Raw genomic sequence first — 27,158 nt, forward strand, 5'->3', positions numbered from 1 at the left:
AAATTGGTTCAATACCTACAGTTCAATAAATTCTGGTTCTGTTCTAAAGGGAAATGATGCTTCATGCAAAATTATTGAAATAGGAAATGTTAGAATTAAAATGTATGATGGTATTGTGAGAACATTATGTGATGTAAGGCGTGTACTGGATCTACAAAAGAATGTGATTTCATTGGACACTTTAGATTGAAACGGGTATAGTTACAAAAGGGTGGCTTTGTGGACGGAACTGCAAGGAGATTGTGGTTGTCTCAGGGTGGTTTAGTGGAGAAGGTGTTAGAGAGGTTTAACATGGTTAAATCGGTCGCCAAAACACCGTTGGTGAATTAATTTAATTTGTCTACCGCTCAATGCCCAATGACGAACGGTGATGTTTGGGATATATCAAAGGTTCCCTATGCTAGTGCAGTGGGGTGTTTAATGTATGTTATGGTATGTACAAGGCCGGACTTGACACAAGCTGTCAGCGTGGTAAGTTTCTTTCAAATCCGAGTAAACAGCACTAGGATGCCATTAAATGAATTTTCAGATACTTACGGGGTACTTCTCACTATGGCATCATGTTCGGCAAGCAACAGATTGATCCGTCAGTTGTAGGATATGTTGATGCAGATTATGCAGGGGATCTAGATGATAGGAGGTCTACAACAAGGTATGTGTTTATTGTTATGGGACGGTCTATTTGTTAGAAATCTAGGGTACATCTCTAGTTGTACTATCTACAACTGAATCGGGGTTTTTGGCAGTAGCTGAAGCTGTCACAGACAAGTTCAGGCATTGCTTGGACTTGGTTTTTGTCTCTAGTTGCTAGACAAGAGACGGTCCCAACCTATTGTTCCAAGGTGGAGCAGCAAGTTTATGTTTTCAGTTTTCTTCTAAGGGGCGCATATTCGCCAAGGTGGAGATTGTTGTAATATGCGGCTCATATATTGAGTGGAAGGCATGTACAAAGAGAAAACATGAAGAAAACAGGAATACTAACTTGCAGGAGGAAACCGTTGACAGTTTGGTCCAGTGCAGTGAAACAATCGACAGTTCTAGGTCTGTTACTTTGACTGGTTGCTCTCGGTATTAAACCGTCGACGGTATGTCTACAAACTGTCGACAGTTTGGCTCGGTTACTCGGCGTTTGTTTTCAAATTTTGAATTGGGACGTTGGACAAGTTGGGTTTTGGAGGGAAAGCCTCCGAGAAACTTATGTATACATGTTGTATGATGTAACTCAGTGTCTTTTGGACACAAGATAGTAAAATATCATTGTCGATTGCTCCCGTGGATGTAGGCATTGTCGAACCACATAATTTTTCGTGTCATTGTTTTATTGCTTTCATTATACTCTATGTGATTGTGGTTCTGTATATTTCACTATTGATTGCTGCGTTGTATGATCATTTATTTCCGCTGTGCATCCAATTTTCACAACAAATACCTTAAAAATAGTCCATAGACTGAAACGCACTATGTATCCATCTCTATTCATCTAGTTCTTTATATATAGAGAATTTGGGGATTTTAATCTCATTATTTAAGCAACAAGTTCTTGAATGTTGTTTCCCTTGGGATTATTTTTGGTTCTTCCGGTGTTTGTAGCGTTCCTAGTTGGGAACGCATATTGTTCCAAGTCTCCAGATTGATTCATTAATGATTCGGTCCAAAACAAAGCAATTGATGCCACTAATCAGAGCAAGAAATCACGACCGAAACACAATTGAAGTAGGATTTATTTCTACTATCAGACCCATCAGCAGCTCCAGGCCTCCAAGTTTTGCTTTAAAAGTTGACCTGATGAAGGCTTTTGATTCTGTGCACTGAAATTTTGTCATATCTACTTGAATCATTGGCACATAATGTAACTTCACGAATTGGAAAAAAGAGTGTACACAGCTCCATCTTTCTCAGTCAACATAAAGGGGCAGCAGAAAGTTACTTCCAAGGATGAGAAGGAATCAGACAAAGAGACCCATTTCTCCTTACCATTTGGCATGCTCATGGAGGTACTCACTAGATTCCTACAGTATGACACATCTCATGGAAACCTTGCTTATCATCCCAAATGTAATGAGCTTAGACTGGTAACATATGCTTTGCTAATGATATTCTGATCCTAGCCCATGGGAACATAACTTCTGCTCCATGTGTCAAACACAACCTAACTATTTTCTACAGAATTACTGGGTTTAGATGCAACACCTCAAAATCCGAGGTATGCTACTACAGTATCTCAAAACCTGGTATAGAGAACATCACCCAAACACTGGGAATTCCAGAGGGTAAATTACCAGTGAAACCCTTAAATGAGTTAGATCTTCTCTTAGTTACAAAAAAGATCAGCAGGTTTGGCTGCAACCTCCAAATTGAAAAATTTTCTGCAAGAATTTACACATGGACCCACAAGTATCTATCATTTGCAGGAAGATTAAAATTGATCGAAACAATCCTTGAGAGTATCCAAAGCTACTGGTCTGCAGCAATCTTACTTCCCCAAGCCATTTTAAATGAACTTGAAAGGAGGTTCAAATCATTCTTGTGGAAAAGGGAATGATTGGAACACATACGGCTGTTAGGTGAAATTGAAGGATGTACATAAACCCTACAAAGAAGGAGGGCTAAGACATTAAATCTTAGAGTGAGGGAATACAGCCATCATCAAGCTTTTAGGCATCTCTGCACCTCAAAAACATTCTTATGCGTCATACAGACACAAAAATCACAGCTGGTAACACATGGACATGGAAGAAAATCCTAAGGACTGGACCAATTGCATATTCTTAGATAAAACACAGAATTCTTTGACAACTGGCACACACACAGCCCCCTTCTTGAACACTATGGAGCCCACTTGCCTATTGAATTGGCCTTTCAGCAGAAATGGTCAATGATGATAACTGGGCTTGGTCAAGGAGGCAAACAGCTAATGTACTGCAAATCAAAAACACCCTAAGCTCTGCCCTAGATGCTACTTGAAAGGATATTATATACAGCGACCTCACTCCTTCAGGTAAGTTCTCCTTCTCTACAGCCTGGAATTCAATTCGAGAAAGATCCCCTTTAGTCAATTGGGCAAAATACACTTAGTGCAAGCATAACGTCCCAAACATTCTTTTATTGCTGGACTACCAATTAAAGACAAAACTTCTACATTTGAGAAACTAATAGCATGGGGGAAAAACCCCTGATCTACACGGTAAACTCTGTGGGACTGGATTGGAAAACCCAAGCCATTTATTCTTTTGTTGTCTAGTCACACAACAGATCAATGGAGCAAGCACACCCTTTGAAATTCCACGACAATTCAAATATTGGGACTAAACTGTCAATTGGATTGCCACCCTTGAGATTTTCCAACTGAAGAAGTCTACAAGCTAGCCTGGAACACTGCAATCCACAAGACCTGGCAGCCAGGAACAGTCTGCTTTATGAGAAATCCAATCTCAGAATAGATTCCCCCATTCATAAAGTGATCTTGGATGTGAGAAGTATATGCATGGAGAAAAGGAAAATCTGATTCTGTACTGAAATTGCTTGAAAGCCCTGAAATTGTAATGTAATTGTATCCTTGTTGTTTTCTCTCTTTGAAAACTCACTACTGAAAACAAAATTAATTTCTTTCAAACATAATCAATTTTCTTAATTGAATCTGGGACAAGCAACAATATCCATCATGCAATGGACACAAGCCCATGTCTTTAAGCTCTGAAGAATGTAAACCCTACTGAAATATGATCTAAAATATGATCGGAACAACAGAAACACTAACTTGAAAATAATCTATTGAGAAGATCTCTACGAGGTCAGTGTATGAGCTACCTGGAGTGGATATGACTAGATTTTGCTGATTACTTGTGAAGAAAGGGAACTCGTGTTGGAATTGGTGTGATCCCAAGAGGGGGGGTGAACTGGGTTTTAAAAACATTTTGGCTAAATTAAACATTTAAACCGATTCACCACATATCATATCTCATCTTAATTATGGTTGTGTATGTAAAACAGAATAAGCAATATGTACAGACATACACGTGTATCTCATTTAAAGTGAATGTGTGCATGCAATTCGATATAACCATAAGTGAACAAGCATACACATGCTGAATTTAAAGTGCATAAATTAAATGAGATAAGGAGAGAGCAACACACGATATTTGTTATCGAGGTTAGGCCAAACCAACTTACGTCCCCGCCTTGGACATACCCCTCAAGGATTACACTATCCCTGCTCACTTAAACGGGCGGAGCAGAAGCCATTTACATCCTCTCCTTACGGGGCGAGGAAAACTCCAACTCAATTACAAGGCTGAGCCCAACTTGTCTCACTTACAGGGCTGAAACTCTCCAGTTCAATTTCCGAATTGAACCGAACCGGTCTCATTTACGGGGCTGAGACTCCCCAATTCAATTCCAGGCTGAACCCAACTAGTACAATAAAAATTATTTTTGTACATATTAAAATGCTTCTAAATACAAGCATGGATGTACACATTAAAAACTCTAATGCACTCTCATATGATATGAAATTAATGCTTAAGTAGAGTAAGGGTGTTTTTCAAATTAATATTTCAACCTTTGAAAGTAATTTGTATGATGAACGCTCAAAGGTTTTGACCCTAACAAAATATTCTCCCAAAAAATATTTTTCAAAGAATAATCGGAGAACCTAGGATTTTGATTTTTCAAATGATTCTTGTAAGATAAAATTTTTCTATGAAAGCATAAATGCAAGAAGTAAATGCCCTAAAATAAATATGCTCTCTTTCAAAAGATTTTCCAAAGAATAATAAAGAGAGTTGGGGGAGTATAAAATTTACCCCATAAAAGATTTTTGAAATAGGAATTGAAATGGGGGAACTTTGATTAAAAAAAAGATTTGAGAGAATTTTTAAGTTAATCAAAGTTGCTAATTAAACAAATGAAAGGGATGTTTATAATTTTTCTAAAAAATATGACCATTGGGACATATTGGGGATTTTGAAAAAGTTTAATTAAATTTTAATCCCAATTACCACAATTAATTTTTGGCAACCCGAGAGTTTCGGTCTCCCGGTCCTTAGGGCCGGTCGCCCGAACAGACACACAGAGAAAAGTTAACTTTTTTACTTCGGGTGCCCAAGGGTGAGTCCGAGTGGTTGGGCCCAAGGCGATTTTCCAAATGTTTGAGGTTTGGTCGCCCGGTGAGTTGTTCGGTTTGCCGAACCTCACTATTCGGTCGCCCGATCCTATTTTGAACTAAATGTTCGGTGGCCCGAGGACAATGGAAAAGTAGCTTTTAAGCATTCGGTCGACCGGGGGCAGTTAGTTCAATTTAAATTCAGTTGCCCAGGCCTCAATCAACTTGTTGACTTTTTGGCCATCAGAGTGTTCGGTCGACTGAGGGCTATAACACATAAATAGTTCGGTCGCCCGAGGCTTTCAATTAAGCCTAAAAACCTAACGTCGGTCGACCGAAGTCAACTCTAAGGTCTGTCTATGGCCTTTGGTTCCCTATGGTCAAACTACGGTCATCTGAGCATTCAAATCAAATCATGCACATGCATGCATTATTATAAACCAAATAAAAAATTAAATGCAATACAAATTAAAATCAAAATGTCTTCTTCTTTTACTCATCATTTTCCATGAATTTTTCCAGGAGTGTGCGAGCTTTATGTCCTTGCTAGCTTCCATTTTTTGGTATCTTATGTTCGTGCTGAAATGATAACCTGTTCACACACTAAATGCACACATAAGATACTGGTGGTTTGTCAGCATCAAAACAGAGATCGGACTCAAAAAGCTAACAACTTGACTATGGACCTGTTTGTAGTTTTGCTAAAGAGCAGAAAAATCATCGTAGCAAGAGTTGGTGAGGTGGCAGGAAGCAGTGGTGCAGGAAGGAATTCTGTTCTGTGGTTTGAATAATATCATTAACATAAGAAACTTCACTAATACATAATTAAGTCAATAAAGGGCAGCCCGGTACACAAAGCTCCCGCGTATATGAGGTCCGAGGAAGGGGTGGACCACAATGGGTCTATAGTACACAGCCTTACCTTGCATTTTTTCAAGAGGCTGTTTCCACACCTCGAACTCATGACCTCCAGGTCACACAGTGACAACCTTACGCTCCTAAGCTCCCCTTCATATAGTTATGTCAATACTCATACCTAAATATGAAAATGCAGATATATCTGAATCACGTTTGGCTACGGCAGCTATGCAATTAAGTGAGGCAGCAAAGTTGTAAGAGACAATGTGGCAAGGGGTGAAGCAAGAGGAGGATTCTAGTGTTTTCGGAAAAGAGAAGGGAGCGATGTCCAAGTGTTGATGCTGCCAAAAGTGAAACCATGAGCAACATCTAAACTTGATGTTGCTGTGTAGACGTGCCAAAGCCCAGTTTTAAGTAGTGAGGCTCCAGCCACATCTGTGTCAGTGAGCTGAGGAAGCTTTGCATTTTCAGTCTCTGGAGACAAATACCGATGCTCTTCTCCAACATCAAAGGCGCAACTGCTAACTAAATATCCTACACGCTTAACATCTTGGGTTTTGTCTCCAACTAAAGGAGGGGTCATTTGACTGCTTGCTGGCATTGCCACTAGTGTTGATATCGATAGCTTCATGATTTCTTCCTAAAACTTGGAAATACTATGCCAAATATTCCTCCAACAGATGCCCCCAGGTTGATGATAACTTGATAAGCCTCCCAGGAGATCCAAAGGAACCTTCTTGATGCTTCACCTGTTCATCTTCAGTTGGGGATGACTGATTTCAGAGGCTTCTGATAATAACTGCTTGATTCTACTGTTTCTGTTCCTTCAAAATCAAAATAAAAATAAAGATTTAAAAGGTCTCATATCTTCAGGGGCATTCCGAAAGAAACATGTTATATGCTTCTCAGAGAATGCAAGCAGTGTTGACCAATTCAGACAAACACATCTAAGATACTGTTATATTGCCACAGGGGTCCCCAGTAATGTGGGGTGAAGTTGTATAACAGAAAAATGCTTTAGAAAGCAACTTCCCAAGAATATAAGGGATTATGCTTTCCTTCATCATTGGAATTTTTTGTGAATAATGATTGGATAAAGGATGCATAGCGGAATAAAAACGCAGCAAGCAAATCAATCACAACCAGTAAACAAGAAATAACAAGCACCACAACAAGATTTACATGGTTCGGTAAAGCCTACATCCACGGAAGCAATAGCACAAGAATTTCACTAAGGAAATATCAAAGTACACAATACACTTCACAAATAATCACTCACTCACTCAATACACGCCCAGAATGACATATACAATAGTCTCTCGAAGGTTTCCCTCCAATTACCCAACCACCCCAACGTTTAAATTCAAAATTCAAAGAAACTGCTTGCAACCCAGAAACACTCATCGACGAGAACAGGGGATTCGTCAACAAAGCCAAGAAGGACACTCATTGACTAGTCTATCCTCTCGTCAACGAGTCTTCAACTCTGAGAATTTCTAGCTCTCGGTATCTACTCGTCAACGAGCACAGGGCACTCATCGACGAGTCCCTGCTACTACACCACACCAAGAAGCATCCATATGTTTTCCCTTCCCTTTGTTTATAAATCCCAAGTATAAGAGTCATACCATAAACAACAATCTCCACCTTGGTGATTATACGCCCCTTAGGAGAATCCTGAAAAACATGTCCAAATGCTCCACCTTGAACTTGAATCGCTCGGTTGGTTTTGTCTCCCTTCTATCAATTGGAGACATGGAGTAAGTCCAAGCAATGCTTGAACTTCTCAGAAGTAACCTATTTCGTCAAAATATCCACTGCATTTTCAGACGTGTGAACTTTCTCCAACACAAGCTCACCCGAAGCAATCAATTCCCGAACCCTGTGGAACCTCGCATCAATGTGCTTGGTTCTAGCATGGTATATCTGATTTTTCGCCAAGTAAATAGCACTCTGACTATCACAATGCAACACCACTCCATCTTACTGTAACCCCAACACTCTGACTAAACCGGTAAGTCATAAGGCTTCCTATGTAGCTTCGACAACGGCCATATATTCCGCCTCAGTCGTGGATAATGCTACAAAATACTGTACCATGGATCTCCAACATACCAGTCCTCCTACAAGGGTAAATACATATCCCGTGATAGACCTTATGTCATCCATATCTCCAACGTAATCAGCATCTACAAAGCCCATAATTGAAGGACAACCTTGTTGCTTGCCGAACATGATGCCATATCCCGATGTACCCCTTAAGTATCTGAGTATCCATTTGACGGCTTCCCAATGCTGCCTTCTTGGATTAGAGAGAAACTTAGTTACCTGGCCTCGTACACACCATGACATACATTAAACTCCCCACAGGACTAGCATAGAGGATCTTTGACATGTCCCGGATTTCCCCATCCATACTTGGGCAACCTGCAGTAGACAACTTAAAATGATTCGCTAGAGGTGTACACACCAGTTTTGCATCAGTCATGCTAAACCTCTCCAACACCTTATGCACATAACTGCCTTGAGATAGCCATTATCTCCCTACAGTTCTGTCTCGGCGAATCTCTATCCCAAGTAATTTCTTAGCCGAGCAAAGATCCTTCATGTCAAATTCCTTATACAACAAGTCCTTTAACTGATTCACCTCAGTTAAATCTTTTGCAGCTATCAACATGTCATCGACATACAATAACAAGAAAATAAGAGAACCATCCTCAAGCTTATTCACATATACGCAGGAGTCATACTCACACCTTTTGTAGCCAATCTTGATCATGTAAGAATCAAACCGTTTATACCATTGCCTTGAAAACTGTTTCAGCCCATAAAGAGATTTCTTCAACCTGCAAACTAAATTTTCTTTTCCCGGTTCAATGAATCCCTCCGGCTATACCATGTAGATTTGTTCCTCCAAGTCATCATGAAGAAACACCGTTTTCACATCCATTTGTTCCAAATGTAAATCATAATGGGCTACCAACCCCAATACAATTCTGATAGAAGTATGTCGAACCACTGGAGAAAAGATCTCTTCATAATCCATCCCCTTCTTCTGTGAGTATCCTTTTGCCACCAACCGTGCCTTGAATTTCTCTCCTTCCTTTTCTGAAATTGCCTCCTTCTTCCTATATACCCATTTGCAACATATCAGTCTCTTCCCATCTAGAAGCACCACCAAATCCCAAGTTTGGTTCTTATGTAGTGATTCCATCTCCTCAATCATCGCACCCATCCACCTATCTTTCTCCTGATCGTGCACTGCCTCTTGAAATGTAGTTGGATCGTTGCAACTAGTAAGGAAAGCAGAAGATACTAACTCTTCAAATCCATACCTTGGTGGAGGTCTGATAGTGCGTCTAGATCTCCGTATAGGAATATCGTCGACTTGCTGGTTTCCCAAACTAGAGCTCCCTGCAACCATAGGACCATGATCATTGTCGTTGCCCTGAGCTTCCAACTCCACGTGCACAACATGTTCATCACTACCCCAGCTTTCTAGCTCCTGTTTCTATTCATCACACTCTTGAGTACAATTCACCATAGTCTTCTCATCAAAGACTACATCCCTACTGATCACCACCATGTTTGTCACTGGGTCCCACAACTTGTACCCCTTTACACCCTCTGAATATCCCAAAAAGATGCAACAACGAGACTTCGGGTCAAGCTTAGACCTCTACTCACTACATATGTGAACATAGGCTGGACACCCAAATACCTTCAATCTGGAGTAGTCTACTGCATTTCCCGTCCAAACCTCTTCTACCACTCTATGCTCTAGTGATGCCCTTGGTGATCGGTTTATTAGAAAACAAGTTGTACTTACTGCCTTGGCCCAGAAGTTCTTCAGTAACCCTACATTTAATCTGAGACACCAAGCCCTTTCAACAAGAGTCCGGTTCATCTGTTCTGCCACACCATTTTGCTGAGGTGTCCGGCGAACTGTAAAGTGTCTCTTGATGCCCTACTCCGCACAGAACTTCATAAACCGAGAATCAACGTACTCGGTCTCATTGTCCGACCTCAAGCATTTGATTCTCCTCCCCGTCTGGTTCTCCACTTCAATCTTCCAAATCTTAAACCTAGCAAATGTATTTGATTTGCGACGCATGAAGTAAACCCAGACCTTCCGTGAGTAATCATCAATAAAACTCACATAATACACATGTCTACCCTTTGATGCAACTCTAACCAGACCAAAAACATTTGAATGCACATAATCAAGAATACCCTTTGTCTTGTGTATAGCTAATCTGAACTTTGCCTTGTTCTGTTTTCCAAAATCATAAATCCTGCAAAATTCCAATTGACATGATTTCAAGCCCTTCAAAAGTATCCTCTTGTGTAGTTCCTTCATGTCGTGTTCCCCCATATGCTCAAGGAGCATATGCCACAAGACGGTCTCATCTGATTCAGCATCTATGGCTGCAACTCCACCTACAATGGTAGTTCCCTGCAATGTGTAGATATTCCCATCCAGTTTTTGCAATTTTATGCTCAAGGAGCATATGCCACAAGACGGTCTCATCTGATTCAGCATCTATGGCTGCAGCTCCACCTACAATGGTAGTTCCCTACAATGTGTAGATATTCCCATCCAGTTTCTGCCCTTTTATTACAGTCAGATTTCCTTTCCATACTTTCATAACTCCACCTTCAGACTTGTAATTGAAACCATTACAATCCAAAGTTCCAAGTGATATCAAACTCTTCCTCAACTCCAGTATATGTCTTACATTACACAACGTTCTCACAGCACCATTAAACATTCTTATCTTTACATTTCCTATGCCAATGATCTTACAAGAAGCATCATTACCCATAAAAACTGATCCAGAATTCACTAACCTGTAAGTATTGAACCACTCTTTGTTCGGAGTCATGTGATAAGAACATGTCAAGTCAAGTATCCAAGAGTCCGTTAGATTATCTGACCCCACTAAAACTGATAGAACATCACCATCACTACACGTTGAATCTCCTTCTTGAACAACATTCGCAAATTTTGAAGTACCCTTATGTTTTTCAAAATTTCTCTTCTTCCAATCTAGACACTTCGGTTTCACATGCCCCTTTTTACCGCATTTATAACACCAAATTTCTTTCTTCTTCTTGGATTGATTGCGGGATTTCTGACTTGATCCATGTTTGGATTTTCCTTTGCCTCGCTCATTATTACCCTTTACCACAAGTCTTTCTCCTTCATCACATATTTTCAATCTTTGATGAAAATTTAGCAAGCACTTATTACCTCTTCAAGATCAAGAGTTTCTTTTCCCCACGTAAGAGTGGTCACAAGATTTTCATAGGTATGAGTCGAAGGCAAAGAGTTTAACAACATTCATCAAACTTAACATCAACTCTCATCAAATCACTAATGATTTGATTGAAAGCATTAATATGTTGATCTAAGTTTGATCCTTCAACCATCTTAAGCCAATACAAACTTTACTTAAGAAAAAATTTATTATTGAGTGATTTGGACATGAACCGACTTTCTAACTTTCGTCATATAGCTGCTGGAGAATCCTCCTCCATCACACGATGGAGAACTTTGTCGACCAAACACAAGCGTATTGTGGAAGCGGCCTTTGCTTTCAAATCTACCCATGTTGCCTCATCCATTCCTTCCGGTTGAGTATCAAGTAGAGCCTTAATCATTCCTTGTTGCACAAGAATGTCCTTCACTCTCCTCTGCCATAAACCAAAATTCCCGGTTCCATCAAATTTGACGATATCAAATCTTGCAAAAGATGATCCCAATGTCATAACAACAATCGCTCTAATACCAATTTGTTGTGAATAATGATCGAATAAAGGACGCACAGCGGAATAAAAACGCAACAAGCAAATTAATCACAACCAATAAACAAGAACTAACAAGCACAACAACAAGATTTACGTGGTGCAGCAAAGCATATATCTACAGAAGCAATGGCACAAGAATTTCACTAAGGAAATATCAAAGTAGACAATACAGTTCACAAATGATCACTCACTCACTCAATACACACCCAGAATGACATATATAACAGTCTCTCGGAGGTTTCCCTCCAATTACCCAACCACCTCAACGTTCAAATTTAAAATTCAAAAAAACTCCTCGCAGCCCAGAAATACTCGTCGACAAGAACACGAGATTCGTCGGCGAAGCCAAGGACACTCGCCGACTAGTCTATCCTCTCATCGACGAGTCTTCAACTCTGAGAATTTTTGGCTCTCAGTATCTACTCGTCAACGAGCACAGGGCTCTTGTTGACAAGTCCCTGCTGCTACACCACACCAAGAAGCATCCAGTTTTCCCTTCCCTTTGTTTATAAATCCCAAGTACAAGAGCCACACCATAAACAACAGAATTAAAAAATTAAATTCTATATTTTAAAAATAAAAAATCATATATAATTTCCTAACTAACAAAATAATCTGAAATCCATTCCTTCTAATCGTCAGACTGTGTATTCAAAAGATGACTTTCAATAAATTGGTGAAAATTCATGAGTTCAAGAAAGATCACATAATCCGAATATCAGCACAAATGTCAGAAAATTCTCATACTTTAAATTTTATCATATATTGAGAACAAATATTTGACGCAAGAAAGAAGTAACCTTTTGCCTACATCACAGAATTTAGCTCAACAAGAAAGTCATTACCCATGAAAGATTATCATTTGTCTCTACATCCGGTACTTATGCCTATTATACTACTACTACTCCTCCTCCACCTCCTCCCCCTACTACCACCACCTTCATCATAGAATTTAGTTCAACAAGAAAGTCATCACCTGCAAAAAAATTTACTTTTTGTCTCTATCTGATCCTCATGCATGTTGTCCTACTATTACTACCACCACCACCACCACCACCTTCATCACAGAATTTAGCTCAACAAAAAAGTCATCACATATGAAAAGTTTTTACTATTTGTCTCTACAACAGCCTGGGATTCCCCACTTGAAAATAAATGAGAGGGAAGAATTAATCCTATGCGCTCCTCATGGATCTACAAACAACTGTACCATGGACTCCATTCAACTCTTTATAGGCAACAGTCATTAATCATAATGGAGGCCGTCTTTGGCAGCAATGATTTCCCTCCAGAAATGATTCTTCTCTTTCATGAATCTCCAAAACCACTTCCCGGCCTTCTTGAAACTGGAAAGAGATTTAAGGCCTAAACCACTCTTTTACATGGTTGTTTAACTACCCACCATCTAACGAAATGATATTTAAATTCCTCGTCCATGATCCCCATAGGAATCTTCTTTGAATATCTTCCGACCTCTTGGCTATGCCACTTAGGATAGGGAAAAGAGACATTAAATATATTGGAGACTAGATAAAGTGCCTATTAAAGCTCCATATGCATTGTTGGACCACAATTGATTAACTTAAGCTTTTTGGTAAAGTGGTAATCTAACTTGGTATCAGAGCTGATTACCAGGAGGCCTTGGATTCTAGTCTCGTTGCTTGCATTTATTACATGAGGTGTTTACTATTTAAATTATTGGATATCCTATAATGGGTGCTATCTATCGTATGTTTATCTCTCCATGTGCTGTCGAGCCGCACGTGCGGGGAGTGTTAAAGCTTGATATACATTGTTGGTTCACAACCTAATAACTTAAGCTTTTAGGTAAAGTGGTAATCTAACAGTGTCTTTGATGAGTGCAAGTCTTCCACCTATTGACTGGCAATTCCTTTTCCAACCAGCAAGTTTTCTTTGACATCTGCCATGGGTCCCAAACTCCTATGTCTTTAAACTTGGATCCTAGAGAAAGACTGAGATAGGTAATAGGAAAAGATCCAACTTTGGAACCTAATAGACCTGCTAGTGAAAGCCTGCTATGACAAGTCCCCATTGGAATGATTTCACTTTTGTCCAAGTTCACTTTTAAGCCTGAGACCGCTTTGAAACCAAGGAGGATGCATCTAACGTTGAGGATTTGCTCAGGATCATCCTCACAGAAAATGATACTGTCATCTGCCAAAAGGAGATGGGACCATCCCTTGTTGTCTTCAATTATCATATGGCTCAACACTTCTATTAAAATGATAAACAATAGGGACAAGAGGGGTCTACTTGTGTCAAACCAGGAGATGGTCGGAAAAAATCCATAGGACAGCCATAGATGAGCATTGAAAATGAGGAGGTACGGATACATGGCGGATCCAATTACACCAAATTTCACCAAAACCCATTCTTCTGAGAATATATTGCAGAAAATACCAGTTCGCATGGTCAACACCTTCTCCATGTCTAGCTTGCAAACCACCCCTCTTCTCCTCCCCTTAATGTAGGCATCCACAACTTCACTAGAAATAAGGCCAGCATCCGTGATCTGCCTGCTTGTTATGAAGGCATGTTGGTGTTTCCTGATAACTTCCAAAATTGCAAATTTAAGCCAAGTTACAGGACTTTGGAAAGGGGCTTATACAAGCTGCCAACTAGGCTAATAGGGTGGAAATTTTTTATGCTGCAAGCCCCTGTTTTTATGGGATCAAGGAAACAAAGGTTGAGTTGATACTAAACATGAATTTGCCTGTTCTATGGGGATCTTTGAAACACAAATAATATCCTATTTGAGAAGGTCCTGGTTCCTTAGAAAGAAGGCCTTAGTGAAGCCATTAGAGCCGTGAGCTTTGTCCCCATTGCAACTCTTGAAAGCCTGAACAATTTCCCCTTGCTCAGAAGGCCTCTCAACCCACTGAGTTGTGGAAAAGCTTAGATTTTTTAAAAGAATGCCATCATCTGCTGGTCTCCAAAACTGCTGCTCAGTATAAAGGTTTTTGTAGAAATTGCAAATGCCCCTTTTGATTTCCTCATCATCAACTGGAATCACCCCTTCCACTTTAATTCTTGTTAACATATTGACCCAATGGTGCATGTTAGCAGTTCGGCGGAAGAAACTAGTAGATGTCCCCTCCTTCAGCCAAAGAGCACTGGATTTTTGCCTCCAAGAAATTTCCTGTGTAATGATGACTTCGACAAGGTCTTTTTGAGAGCAAGTCTTATAGACCAACTCTCGGCATTAACGCCCTCTCTACGCTCCTCTTCATTTAGAAAAATGTAAATTATATATTTACTCCATTATAAAAAATTAAAAAAAAAAAAAAACTACAATTCATGGAAGAAATAATACCAAAAAAAAATGATGGGGTGGGGGGAAGAATCTACTAACAAATTAGATTGCGTGTTTATTGACCCTCAAATTTGAGAACATAGCTTTACCAAGAGTTTGGCTCACCCATGAGCCAACTATCACTCCAATAGATGTTGTCGATGCCCATTTTGACCCAAGAGTTTCTTACTTTGGTCAGTGGGCTTAGGAGAGGTCTAAGAGGCTTTAATTGCAATTCAGGGTCCCTCAAAGGCCTCTTAAAGTTTTATTTGTGTTTTGATGGTCTCAAAGAACCTCTCAAGGTTTTTGGGGGCCTCCTGGGGTCCCTTGGCTTTTTATAAGGATCTTTATTGGGTCTACAAGACCTCTTTGGGCTTCTTTGGGCCTCTCTGGGCCTCTTTCAAAGTTTCAAAAAGACACTTTGCAGGTTAAGGGGGCCCAATTGGCCCCCCAAAGGCCCAATAGCACTATCTTTAAGCCTTAGGGGCAAGGTTGTAATTGATCTTGCCCCCTGGGACACTCTTGTCCTTCTATTTTTAAGAGAAAATCTAGCTTCTCCATTTTTGCCTATAAATAGGAGGGAGATAGAGCTAGAAAGGGGGGGTCACTTGTGAGACGAGGATGGTGAGCTAGAGAGAGAGAGAAAGAGAAAGGGTGGCTATGGCCAAGAAAAAAATAAGAGAGAAAGAGCTAGGGGAGCTTACATAAAAGAGAGAGAGAAAGGAAAAAGGAAAGGGAGAGGGAAGAGAGAAAGGGAGAGGTTTACGTAGAGTTTAAGAGGAAAAAAAAGGGAAACCCCAAAAAGAAGGGAGGCTATGGCCAAAGGAAAAAGAAAAGAGAGGAGAAAGGAAGAAGAGATGAAAAGAGAAGAATAAGGAGAGCAAAGAAGACACATTCGGTCACTTAAGGGAGGAGGAAAGAATAGAGAGAAGGAGCAACAAGACACATTCAGCAACTCAAGGGAGGAGGAACAAAGAGAAAAGGGTTAGGGTTCATAAAAGGTTGGTCTTTTTACATGTAGGGTTTGCATTCTAATCATTTTTTTTTAAGGGGGCCATTTGGTATCATTGTCAAAAATTAGAGAAATGAAAACCAGAAATGAAAACTAAAAACCAAAAATAGAAACTAAAAACTAGAAACCAGCAACCTACTTGGTTAACATTTATAAAACCAATACAAATTAAAAACTTGATTAAAAAAATGCTCATTTTCATCTTTAAATTAAAATATTATAAAAATATGACTTAAATAATAAAATTACAAATAATACACATTAAAAAATTACTACAATAAAAAAAAATTATTATAATTATTTTGCTTAATTGTTCTACTTTAAAATTTTACTTTACAATAAAAATTTTATTGGACGTAACAATTGAAAATAGTATAAGTATTTTCTAATTGGCATTATTGTTATTTTTTGAAATTTATGTATATTTTCTTTTAATTAGATTTAAGTTCATATGATCATTTAATTTTGATTTTAATTTAGATGTGTATAAAATGAATAATTTAATCTAAATAAACTATTTCGGGATATTAAAATTCCTGGCAACAGGTTGCCAAAACAACTAAAAACCATAAAATCTGATTTTCAATTTTTTGGCAAACAGCTGAAAACCAATAATGAAAATAGAAACTGACAACAGAAACAAACACATTTTTATAATCTATTTTTTCGTTGTGGAGAAAGAAAAATAGAAAACAACAACAATACCAAACAGGCCCTAAGCTTTTCATTTAGTATTTTCCATTAACTCTCTGCTGCTTTTATTGTTTTATTGCTGAGCTTAGAATGTAGGGAGGCTTGAGCATGGGCTAGGGCAGCATGTGCTGCTGTGTACAGGATAGAACGTGGGTTAGGACTGGAACTCGAGTTTGTGCTACTGTGTAGGGCTGGAACTCGAGTTTGTGTTACTGTGTAAGGCTGGAACTCAAGTTTGTGCTGCTGTGTAGGAGATAGAACTCGAGTTTGTGCTGCTGTGTAGAGAATAGAACGGGAGTTAGGACTGGAAATCGAGTATGTGCTGCTGTGTAGGGGATAGTACAGGGTTAAGCTGTGTGTGTTGCTGGGCAGGGGCTGAAGAATAGGGTTGTTGACAGCAGCAGCTAGGGCTGGGAGGTGCTAGTGTAGGCGGCTGCTGGGGTTGAAACCCTAGCATCACATGAATAAGAAGGCGAGACTTAGGATTGTTCAGAAGCTGGGAACAGCTCCAAAATCTTGCAGCTCTGGGCAGGGTTGGTTGCAAAGTGGCTGTTGATTAAGGTGTAATCCCAAGAGGGGGGGTGAACTGGATATAACAAAAAATTAAGCCACTTAGTTTCCTTTTACACACTTCTTATCAATTTACCAACTACTTCTTGTTGCTCAATTAAGTATGAGTGTGGCAATCCTATCTATGCATGCAATATACTGACTTTAAATATAACGCGGAAAATAAAGAGTAAAAGGAAGAGAGAAGACAAACGCGATTTTACGAGGTTCGGCCGACTTGGCCTACGTCCTCGCCTTGAGCAACCACTCAAGGATTCACTAAAAACCCTGCTCCTTAAAGTGGGACGGAGCTTCCCTTACAAACCGCTGCTTACAAGAGGTACAGCTCCCTCCTTATCCGCTGCTCACAAGAGGTACAGCTTCCTCCTCACACCCGGTTCACAACCCGAACCGTGTTTACAATGAAATCTGAAAATAACACTCAAAACAATGCTTCTAACAAAAGCTTGTGAGTACAATTCAATTTCCTAACACATTAACATATGATATAACTTGAAGCTCAAGAATGTATGAAAAACGATACAATCGTTTGATGTATGATATGTGTCAACACACAAATTCGTATTTAATCAAAACTCCCAAGTAAAAATATATTTGAAATGCCTTGGAGTTAACTAGGGTTCTTAGTTTACTTCGTAAAAATGCACAAGTATATTTGAAGCGAACTAGTTAACAAAATCTTTGTCTTGAATACAAACTCAATCAAAATCACAAAGCTTCTTTCAAAGTTCAATCTTTCCACCAAACTAGGTTTTTCAATAAAAAGGCCCTATGAACAGAAAATATATATATGTTTATATACTCTTGAATCCAATAATCAATGAACCAAGCTAACAAGTCTTTCTCACAAAATGAATTTTACAAAAATCAACTTTTATATGTGTATGCACACTCAAGATCTAAAACTCTTTCTAAAGATACTCAAGAAAACACAAGATGTGATGAGAGGTTCTTGAGAAATAAAAACTTGAAAGATCAAACCTCACTGGACGATTGAAGTTCAGTAGAGTAAACAAGTTCCCTTTGAAAATCTGACTTGATTTGCCCAAGCTTGAAGATTTTAGATTGATGTATAGGCAATCGTATAACACTTTTCAATGATCTTTCAACAAGGTGTGTTCTTCTCTTTCTTGTGTGTCTCACTTTTTTGTTCTAGGGTTTAGATATTCATAATATATAGTATATTACCCTTAGAATTAATCTCAATCGTTGGATCAATAAGATACTTCGCGTGTCTTTTTAATAAAGAACTGATTTTTAAGCTTTCCCGCGAGTTCAGGCAACCGAACTCGACACTTCAGGCGCCTGAGGTTCCAAGGTCAGGCGACCGAGGTACCTCTACCAGGTTCTGTCTTTCCCGTTTAATTCTTCAGGCGACTGAACTTAATCTTCAGGCAACCGAAGAAATTCTTCAGGCTACTGAGGTTTGAGTTCAGGCGACCGAAATCCCCATTTTCTCAAATTTTCATTTCTAATTAAAAATCTGCTTGGCTCCTTTTCTTGGGTCTTTCAAAAAACATATTTTTCATGATTTTGAAAACATTTCAAGGTCCATGAGAGTTTCCTAATGATGTGCATGAAATGCATGAATCCTAAAACCATTCTAAGTTATAATGAGCCTCAAATTAAATCATACGAAAATGTAAGTACATGAGTTCTAAATATCCTTTCCCAAGATATTCTTGAACTTTGCCGCTTGCATCTTGATTCTCGTACTCTTTGAGTTCCATGGATCTTGCCAAGATTTGTTAACTTTCCGTGCATGCTTAGTGTAAGTCATGTTCACAAACTCAATGCACAGATCAAATATCAAGTGATTTGTCATTATCAAAACAAGATTGGACTTGTAGAGTCAACAATGGCAACCCCTGGGCATGGATTGAGAGAAGAGACACTTGAGGCTTCAGCTAGGGTTCCCTAGTCATGCATAAGGCTGAATATTGTGGGGCTGTACTTGAAATATGTGGTAGGCTGAGGTTTTTATTTTCCTTTTTCATTCTGCTTGGATTTGATTGTGTTTAACCCCCCATATCACTCATGCTTTCTTGGTCATTATTATAATGCCCATTGTATTCTCTTAGATGCACTATGACACATGTTGTAAGTGAAATTGAGTTATCTTTTGGGATTTGAAAGAATGCTCAAATGAATGATGATTCTTAACTTGGTTTTATCCATTTAAGCTCTCCCTTGGTGTAATAGATTTTTAATCTCCTTATGTTTTTTTGCTCAAATGAACTTGGCTGCCGCTTCCTCTTTGAGCTGTAAAGATTGCATGAAATAAAGGGAGTTGTAGCCTTCCTTTTGATGAATAAGGTTGGCTTGCATGAGAATGTTCAAAGCTCCATGATGTGTGCAATATTTTTTATTGAAAGTTATCATCATGATGGAATTGTTTTCATTGATAGCATGTAGGTTTATTGCAAACACAAGGTATAATGAATTCAAGTTGTTCATGCTTGTGTTAATATTATCTGGTGTTTAGTTATTAAGTCCCTACTTGTGTAGGCATGCTCGTTATTAAATCGCCATATTATTATCACGTGTTTGTCGAATACTCTCTTTGGCTTTTGGTCCCTATGTGTTCTTTGTCGTGTCTTTAAGCTTTGTTCAGGGCCTATCGACACTAGCTAATGATGGGATGATAGGGAGTTTTCACTGTATGGCATCCTCTCCCTTTTCAACCCTAGGCAAGGGACAAGCGCTCGCTCTCTTAAGCTCGTATAGGTGAATAGGAGCCGACGTTTGAACCTAGGACTGGGAAGGCAGGGGCAAGTTTGGAATTCTCTTCTTTCAAAAACCTTCCTTTTTTTAAAGGGACTATTCAATTCTCAAGTCTTCAATTAAGAGTTGACTCAAACAAAGCATTAAACTTTAATTGTTAATCAAAGATTTTCAAAGTCTTCAATCAAGAGTTGACTCAAACAGAGCATTAAAACCCTGATTTACAATTAGAGATTTTCAAAGTTCCTGGTTGTCAATCAAGAGATCTTCAAACCATTCATTAATGATTGACTTCAACCATTCATTGGAAGACTTTTGCAAATTCATTAATGATTGATTTGTCTCAACTCTCCATTAAGACTTGATTTCAAGAGACATTCAACTTTACTAGCATTGAATTGTCCAATTTCAACCAGGGGATTGGGACCACAAGTTTGTTCAATTCAAAATTCAATTAAAAAACCTCATCCACCTTATCCAGCCCATGATTGAAATTAGATATTTTCATGTTGAGTTTTCCCAAACCTTAATTTCAAAGGAAAGAGTCATCTTTGAATCTACAATCAATCAAAACTTTTTCCATCAATTTCTTCCACTTTATCTCATGTTTTCAAAACTGAGGATATTTTGAAGTCAAACTCCCCTTTTCAAACACAAGTATGTCAAGACTTTTCAACCCTGTTGGTTGGACTCTTGGATGGTGACTCTGCATTTTTAATCTCTAGTATTTTCTCGAGTCTTGTCCACCTCTGGTTTAACTATCTTGTTTGGGGGATTGCGATGCGAACATTTTCCCATCTGTTGACACACTCTTAGACCATAATCCAGTGTCAACAAATGGCAAATAAACTTTTCATATCAATTCTATAAAAAAGCACTCAGTCGAGTCCTATAGTCTTCTGAATTCAAAGCACATCATCTGCTCTTCTACAAATTTTAGTATCCTAACTAAGGCCATCATTCCATCTTATAGCAGCTAATAGGCATGCTACAATCCTTTTGACCGCATACACTAAAGTTCTTGGTAAAGTTCTAGCAACATGGTTAATTGAACAATAGAAAATATAATCTTCAAAGAGGACTTAGTCCTCTCAACAGAAAATAGGAAATCCATTTAATACATATGCAAGAAAGTGGGGTCCATCATTGAAGGAAAAAGGCAAGGTTCATCAGTAAAGGATCCCACTTAGGAGATGAGTCCATTCTCCAAACAATCTATCTGCCTTTTGTAAAGTTGTAATGAAACTATATCTTAGCAAAGCAATTAAGCCAACAACCAAACCACATGAATCCGCAAACACAGATAAAATGATCACCAACATATATGACAACCTTTTATGACAGGAAATCACCAACGCTAGATTCATCAAACAATATGCCCATATGACTGACTTGCATACAACTCATGTCACATTTTGCATTTTAAAAAAAAAGCGAAAGCTTATGACAAGAATGTCAATACTAACTCAAAATTCCTTGTGTTATAAATTTATAATAAAAAAGCATTGTGAAGCAATGGCATATAAATAGTAAGAGCTACGAAACTAGCAATGATTGTACAATTGTGTGTATATGGGCTTTACCTAGAAGGCATCACTTTCATGGTCAAATCCAATGGATGACCCACAATGATCATAAATCTCCTCGCATAGATGAAGACTTTAGCCTGCAAAGACTGGTCGATTCCATTAGGTGATGCCAATTACCATTAATCACCACAAGAGTAATTTCCACCTTGAAAGTGATGAAACTGATCGATATCCCTAGAAAAAGTATGTTGATGCACAACCTTCAATATAATTTTGACTGGTTGATTCCACTATGAGACATGAATTACCAGTAATCACCACAAGAGCAATTTCCATCCTGGAAGTGATGAAACCGATTGATATCCCTAACAACAATATGTCGATGCACAACCTTGGATATAATTTTGATTGCAGCATGGCAATCCACACATATACGAAGATTTTTAATAATTCGAATGGGGCTTTTAGATGGTGTCTTAATTAGTGCAAATGCCAAAGCTAATCTTTCACTATGTACCCACAAGAGGAGCTCCTTTTCTTCATCTTCCACATCAAGCAAAACAACATTATAGTCAGGAACATATCCGGCCTTCCCTGTTTTCATTTTCAACCACTCCAACATCCCATTAATCACTCTCCTATGAGGGTGTGAAGTATCCCCTACAGTGAAATAATGAATTGTGCCTTGGTTCTCAACCCAACTTTGTCCTGGTTCCTTCTTCACTCCCTTCTTTTTCATGTTTTTCCTAACTGAAGCAACATTTGTCCATCTCCTTGCACTGGCATACATGTTAGACAGTAACACATGTGTTGCGTCATCCTGGGGATCCATTTCTAGCACGCGTTGGGCAGAAATCCTTCCAAGCTCAACATCATTATGGATAACACAAGCCCCAAGCAAAGCACGCCAAACCATAATACTTGGTTCTAATGGGATGTCTTCAATCAATTTTAAAGCCTTATCAAGTTGGCCTAATCGCCCTAAAAGCCATACCATGCAGGTATAGTGCTCAATACATGGTTCAATGCCATGATCCCTTACCATAGAACTAAAATAAGCTTGTCCTTCTTCCAATAGTCCAGAATTGCTACATGCTGATAGGACACCAACAAAAGTTAACTTGTTGGGTTTGAACTTTGTTTCTTGCATGCTCTTGTAAATTCTTATAGCTTCCCTGCCTAGACCATGCATTGAATATCCTGAGATCATAGCATTCCATGAAACTTCATCTTGATCATTCATCATATCAAACACTAGGCGTGCATCTTTGATGTTCCCACACTTGGCATACATATCTATCAAAGCATTACCGACAACAATATCTTCGTAAAAATTGGTTTTAATAGTCGAAGAATGAATTTGAATTCCAGGCTCCAGAGCTGCTAAGCTAGCACAGGCACGAAGAACAGTAGAGTAAGTCACTTCAGTTGCTTGTACTTGACATCCAAGCATATTTAAGAACAAATTTAGTGCCTTCTCACCATCCCCTAACTGCACATAGCCAACAATCATTGTATTCCAAGTCACATCATTTTTGTTTGGTGACTCAACAAATAGTTCCATGGAGTAATCCATCCTTCTGCACTTGGCATAGACATCCATAAGGGCATTTTGAACAAAGACATCCAAGTCAAGACCAACCTTAAGTACATGACAATGGATTTGTATGCCCAAATCTAAACCCTCCATGGTTGCACATGCTTGCAGCACACTAGAAAAAGCAAACTGGTTGGGGAGTACTAAAGCTTGCCTCATGCAACAAAACAATTCCACAGCCTCTTCGCTTTGGTTGCTCTGGGCATAACGAGCAATCATGAAGCTCCAATGAATCACATCCTTTTCAGGCATCTCATTAAAAGCCTGTTGAGCATCATCAATATCCCCAAACTTGGTGTACAAGTCAAGCAAGGCAACACCTACATAGAGATCTAGCTCATAGCGTGTTTTTAGAACACAGCCATGAATGCCCTTTCCCATCTCTATGGCATCTATGCCTAGACAGGCCTTGATCACACTAGCAAAAGTAAAATTGTTTGGCTTCATCCCAACTGTCCTCATTTGAGAGAACAGCTCCATTGCATCCTCAAAATTATTATTGTTAGCATAGCAGGCTACCATCCCAGTCCAAGAAACCATATCTTTACAGTAAATCCCATTAAATACTTCTCTAGCATCAGTGACAAACCCACAAACAGAATAGGCATCAATTAAAGCAGTGCCGACAAATGGGTTGGATTCATGACCGAGCTTGTAAATGCATGCATGGATGGTCAAAGCCAATTCTGCCCATTCCATACTTACTAGAAACTTCAGAACAGTAGTAAAAACAAATGGGTTAAGCTCATGGCCTTCTTTATGTAGTCTAGCCATTAACTCAATAGCATCAAAGAATTGCAGCGACTGTGCATAACCACGAATTAAGGTGACAAATGAGATTGTGTTTTTCTGAAGCATTTCATCGAACAATTTACATGCATCCGATAATAGTTCGGATTTAACATACATATTTAGAAGTATGTTCCAAGCAAATAAGTCCAAACAACCACCTCTCTTCAGGATCTCGCCATGAAGACCCATCCCTGCAGAAGGATCACCGTTTAGGATACAATCTTGCAGCATATTGGCATATGCATGCGAACTGAACTCTAAGGGCGGCATCACCGCGTGCCCAGTGGACTCTTGGGACAACTGGGCAGATTGGGCAGAGAACCCACATCGCTGAAAGCAAAACCAACCACCGGTCTGATGAAGCATTGCTGAGTGTATCCATGGCAGCGCTCTCTGAGACAAGAGTCTGATCATACCCAACAAGATTTCAACTTTAACTTTACGTGATCACAAAGTTTTCAACTTGTTCCAATTTATTTAATTGTTTTATTCTGCCTTGATTTGTTTGAAAGGGAAAAACTCTTTTGAGCGGATGGGACGGCGAGCACACCAACTCCTGAACTTCCCCACTCCTGCTCTAACTTCCTGCGTCTTCTTCCCTCCCCTTTCCCCTCCCCTTCTTCCCCCCTCCATCAACTTCTGTATCCAAGTACCAGAAGACTGCTTCTTATACAAGTCTATCAAGAGAAGCAATACTGCATATACTCAGGAATCAAGCAAACCCCATTGTTGTTGTCTTCTATTCCCATATTGTCTACCCAGTCTGCCGTGGATTCACTTCAAGGTCTTCCTCTCAAATTTCGAGGTTCGAAAAGTACAGAAATTTTGATTTTAATTTCAATTTCGAGCAGTAAAGTATAGAATTGTTTGTATAATAATATAAATTTTAAAATTAAATACATATATGTTTTGTATGAAAAGAAAAAATTGAAAAATAAAATATGTATCAAACAGATTAAACATATCCCGTTAATACGAATGAAATTCATAAATTTTTTAAATATTATTTATGATACAAATAATGATAATTTAGACATAAAAAGTTAAATAAGATGCTACTATAAGTTTATTTTTTAATATAATTTTAAAAATAATTGTAATAATCTTTTATTTCGATAAAATAAATTAAGATGGAAATTTTACTTCACTCCCAAATTTCTCCTTTGAATTTTGACAAAGTTTTACCGTATAGTTAAAATTTCAACAAGTTTCTCTAAAATTTCAAGATTTCGATAAATTTCGGATAATTCGTTGAGATTTTAACGGAAATTATGTAAGACAGAAATCGACTGCCATTTCAATTTCGAAGGTGACGAAAATAAAAAATTTCGACAATTTCGTGAAAATTTAAGACCATGCTTCAAACTAAAGGAAAGTGTCAATTTGGAGAAATGCATGATGGACAAAGAATAGTTTTATTTTTAATTGCTATTTTTGAACCATTTTAAAATTATCACAGTATTATCTAAGCTTTTAAATTTATTTTTTTTTCTCAAATTTCTTATATATAAATATTATAAAATTAAAAAACAACATTACAAGTTTATAATTATTTAAAATTTTGAAAATAGAAAATAAAAATTGTTTCAAAAACTAAATTGTCTTTTTTACTTTTATTCCCTGTTTTATACCCTTTCTTCTACTTCTACTAGTAAATGAATAATTCAACAAATTATATCAGCAAAAACAAGGAATAGAATCGAATTTTTTAATTGATTTCATGATGATACTCATTCAAATTTTTATTTCATTCCTTTCTTACCTCATTACATTTCACAAATCAAGCATGCTATTAGATAATGTTCACTAAAATAAAATGAAATAAGAGTAAAACAAAATGAAAAATTATATGGTAAATATGTAAATTTATGAAGATCGACTGCATTTCATTTCCTTCCATTTAGTTCCATTTTGCTCAATACATATCAAATAAATCATTAGGTGGTTTTTTTTTTTTATAAAATATTAAAGTATATGTATCCCTTAAAACATACTCTACCTGTCAGAGTTTAAATTTTTCATCTTGAAAACCTTTGATTCGAACTTTATAAGAGGTAAAAAGGAAGTATGAGTCTCATTATGTATGTCATGTTGAGTGGGCTATCAATGTAGAAATAATGATATTGGAGCCACTATATTTAATGTCCTTATTCTTCTAAATTTTAAACTTGTAGCACAAGGTATGGTGGGCCACCCTTCAAGTCCAACGAGCTTTTAAGTTTAAGGATGGAGGAATTTTAGGGACTAATACACCTAAAATGGATAGGAACGCTCATAGGGTCAGACAGTTACAATATCAACACTTCATGTCTCACGTAACCGCTCTTAAGTTATCTATAACCTTCCCCCCCTCCCCCCTAAGCATAATGGTATGGTTATAAGAGCTACTATTGATATCTTGCATAACCTCCCTTAAGTTACCTCAACCCTCCTAAGCATAATGACATGCTCATAAATGTCAAGTTAAAGGAGAGTTTGCCTCCACCACTATAAAAAGGAGATCTTAGGAAGAGGTAAGGATCTCATTCTATGTTATTGTTGCAATCTAAACCTCTCACTCCCTAACTTAGGCATCAAAGTGATCCCCCGGAGTACACCCTGAGTCCTCCAAATTATTCTTATTTGGTTTTTTCAGGTGGTCACGATCGAAGGTCAATTTACAAAAGCAGTTCGATTTTTGGTTACAACAGTTGATATCGTTTGTGGGAACCCTTGAAAGGTTTTCTATCCTTGACCATAACCATAAGAAGGAGACGAATTGATCTGAAAAGGAAAATTCTAAGGGACCTGGATGAATCGTCTTTGGAAGGAAGTAATGTCACAACCTGCTTAATTAACTGATTTTTTTTTTTTAAAACACTGTAACAATTAATATACTCTGATACCACAATATTAACCTAAGCAGCGAGAAGCAGAATCATATAAACATAACCATAACCATTATATACAATACAGAACCAATACCACTCAATACCAGAGTACTACATGTTTTCCCAATATACACATATATCTGAATTCCCCAAAATACCCTCAACTAGTTAGGGTAATACAAAAATCCTCCCAAAAATATACCCACTCTCTGGCAGGGCACTACTGAAGCCCTTCTATTTGCGAGCCTGGTTTGCTCACCTACCTGGATCACTTGAAAAATATATCAA

The 27,158-nt window shown here is 38.3% G+C and overlaps 1 protein-coding gene across 4 annotated transcripts in view; it reads right to left on the reverse strand.

Moving 5' to 3' along the window:
- Nucleotides 1-24,804, reverse strand: part of LOC131144336 (putative pentatricopeptide repeat-containing protein At5g13230, mitochondrial) — a 44,867-nt gene extending 20,063 nt beyond the window's left edge. The window contains exon 1 of one of the 4 annotated variants that reach the window (XM_058092913.1): nucleotides 21,666-24,804. In XM_058092913.1, the coding sequence (XP_057948896.1) occupies nucleotides 21,916-24,414 (2,499 nt within the window). In that variant the 5' untranslated portion in view covers nucleotides 24,415-24,804 and the 3' untranslated portion in view covers nucleotides 21,666-21,915. The remainder of the gene's footprint in view (nucleotides 1-21,665) is intronic. The other 3 variants (XM_058092914.1, XM_058092911.1, XM_058092912.1) reach the window with 3 other exon arrangements.
- Nucleotides 24,805-27,158: the final 2,354 nt, after the last annotated feature.

This window comes from Malania oleifera, chromosome 12 (genome assembly GCF_029873635.1).
Source record: "Malania oleifera isolate guangnan ecotype guangnan chromosome 12, ASM2987363v1, whole genome shotgun sequence".
Classification (NCBI taxonomy): domain Eukaryota; kingdom Viridiplantae; phylum Streptophyta; class Magnoliopsida; order Santalales; family Ximeniaceae; genus Malania; species Malania oleifera.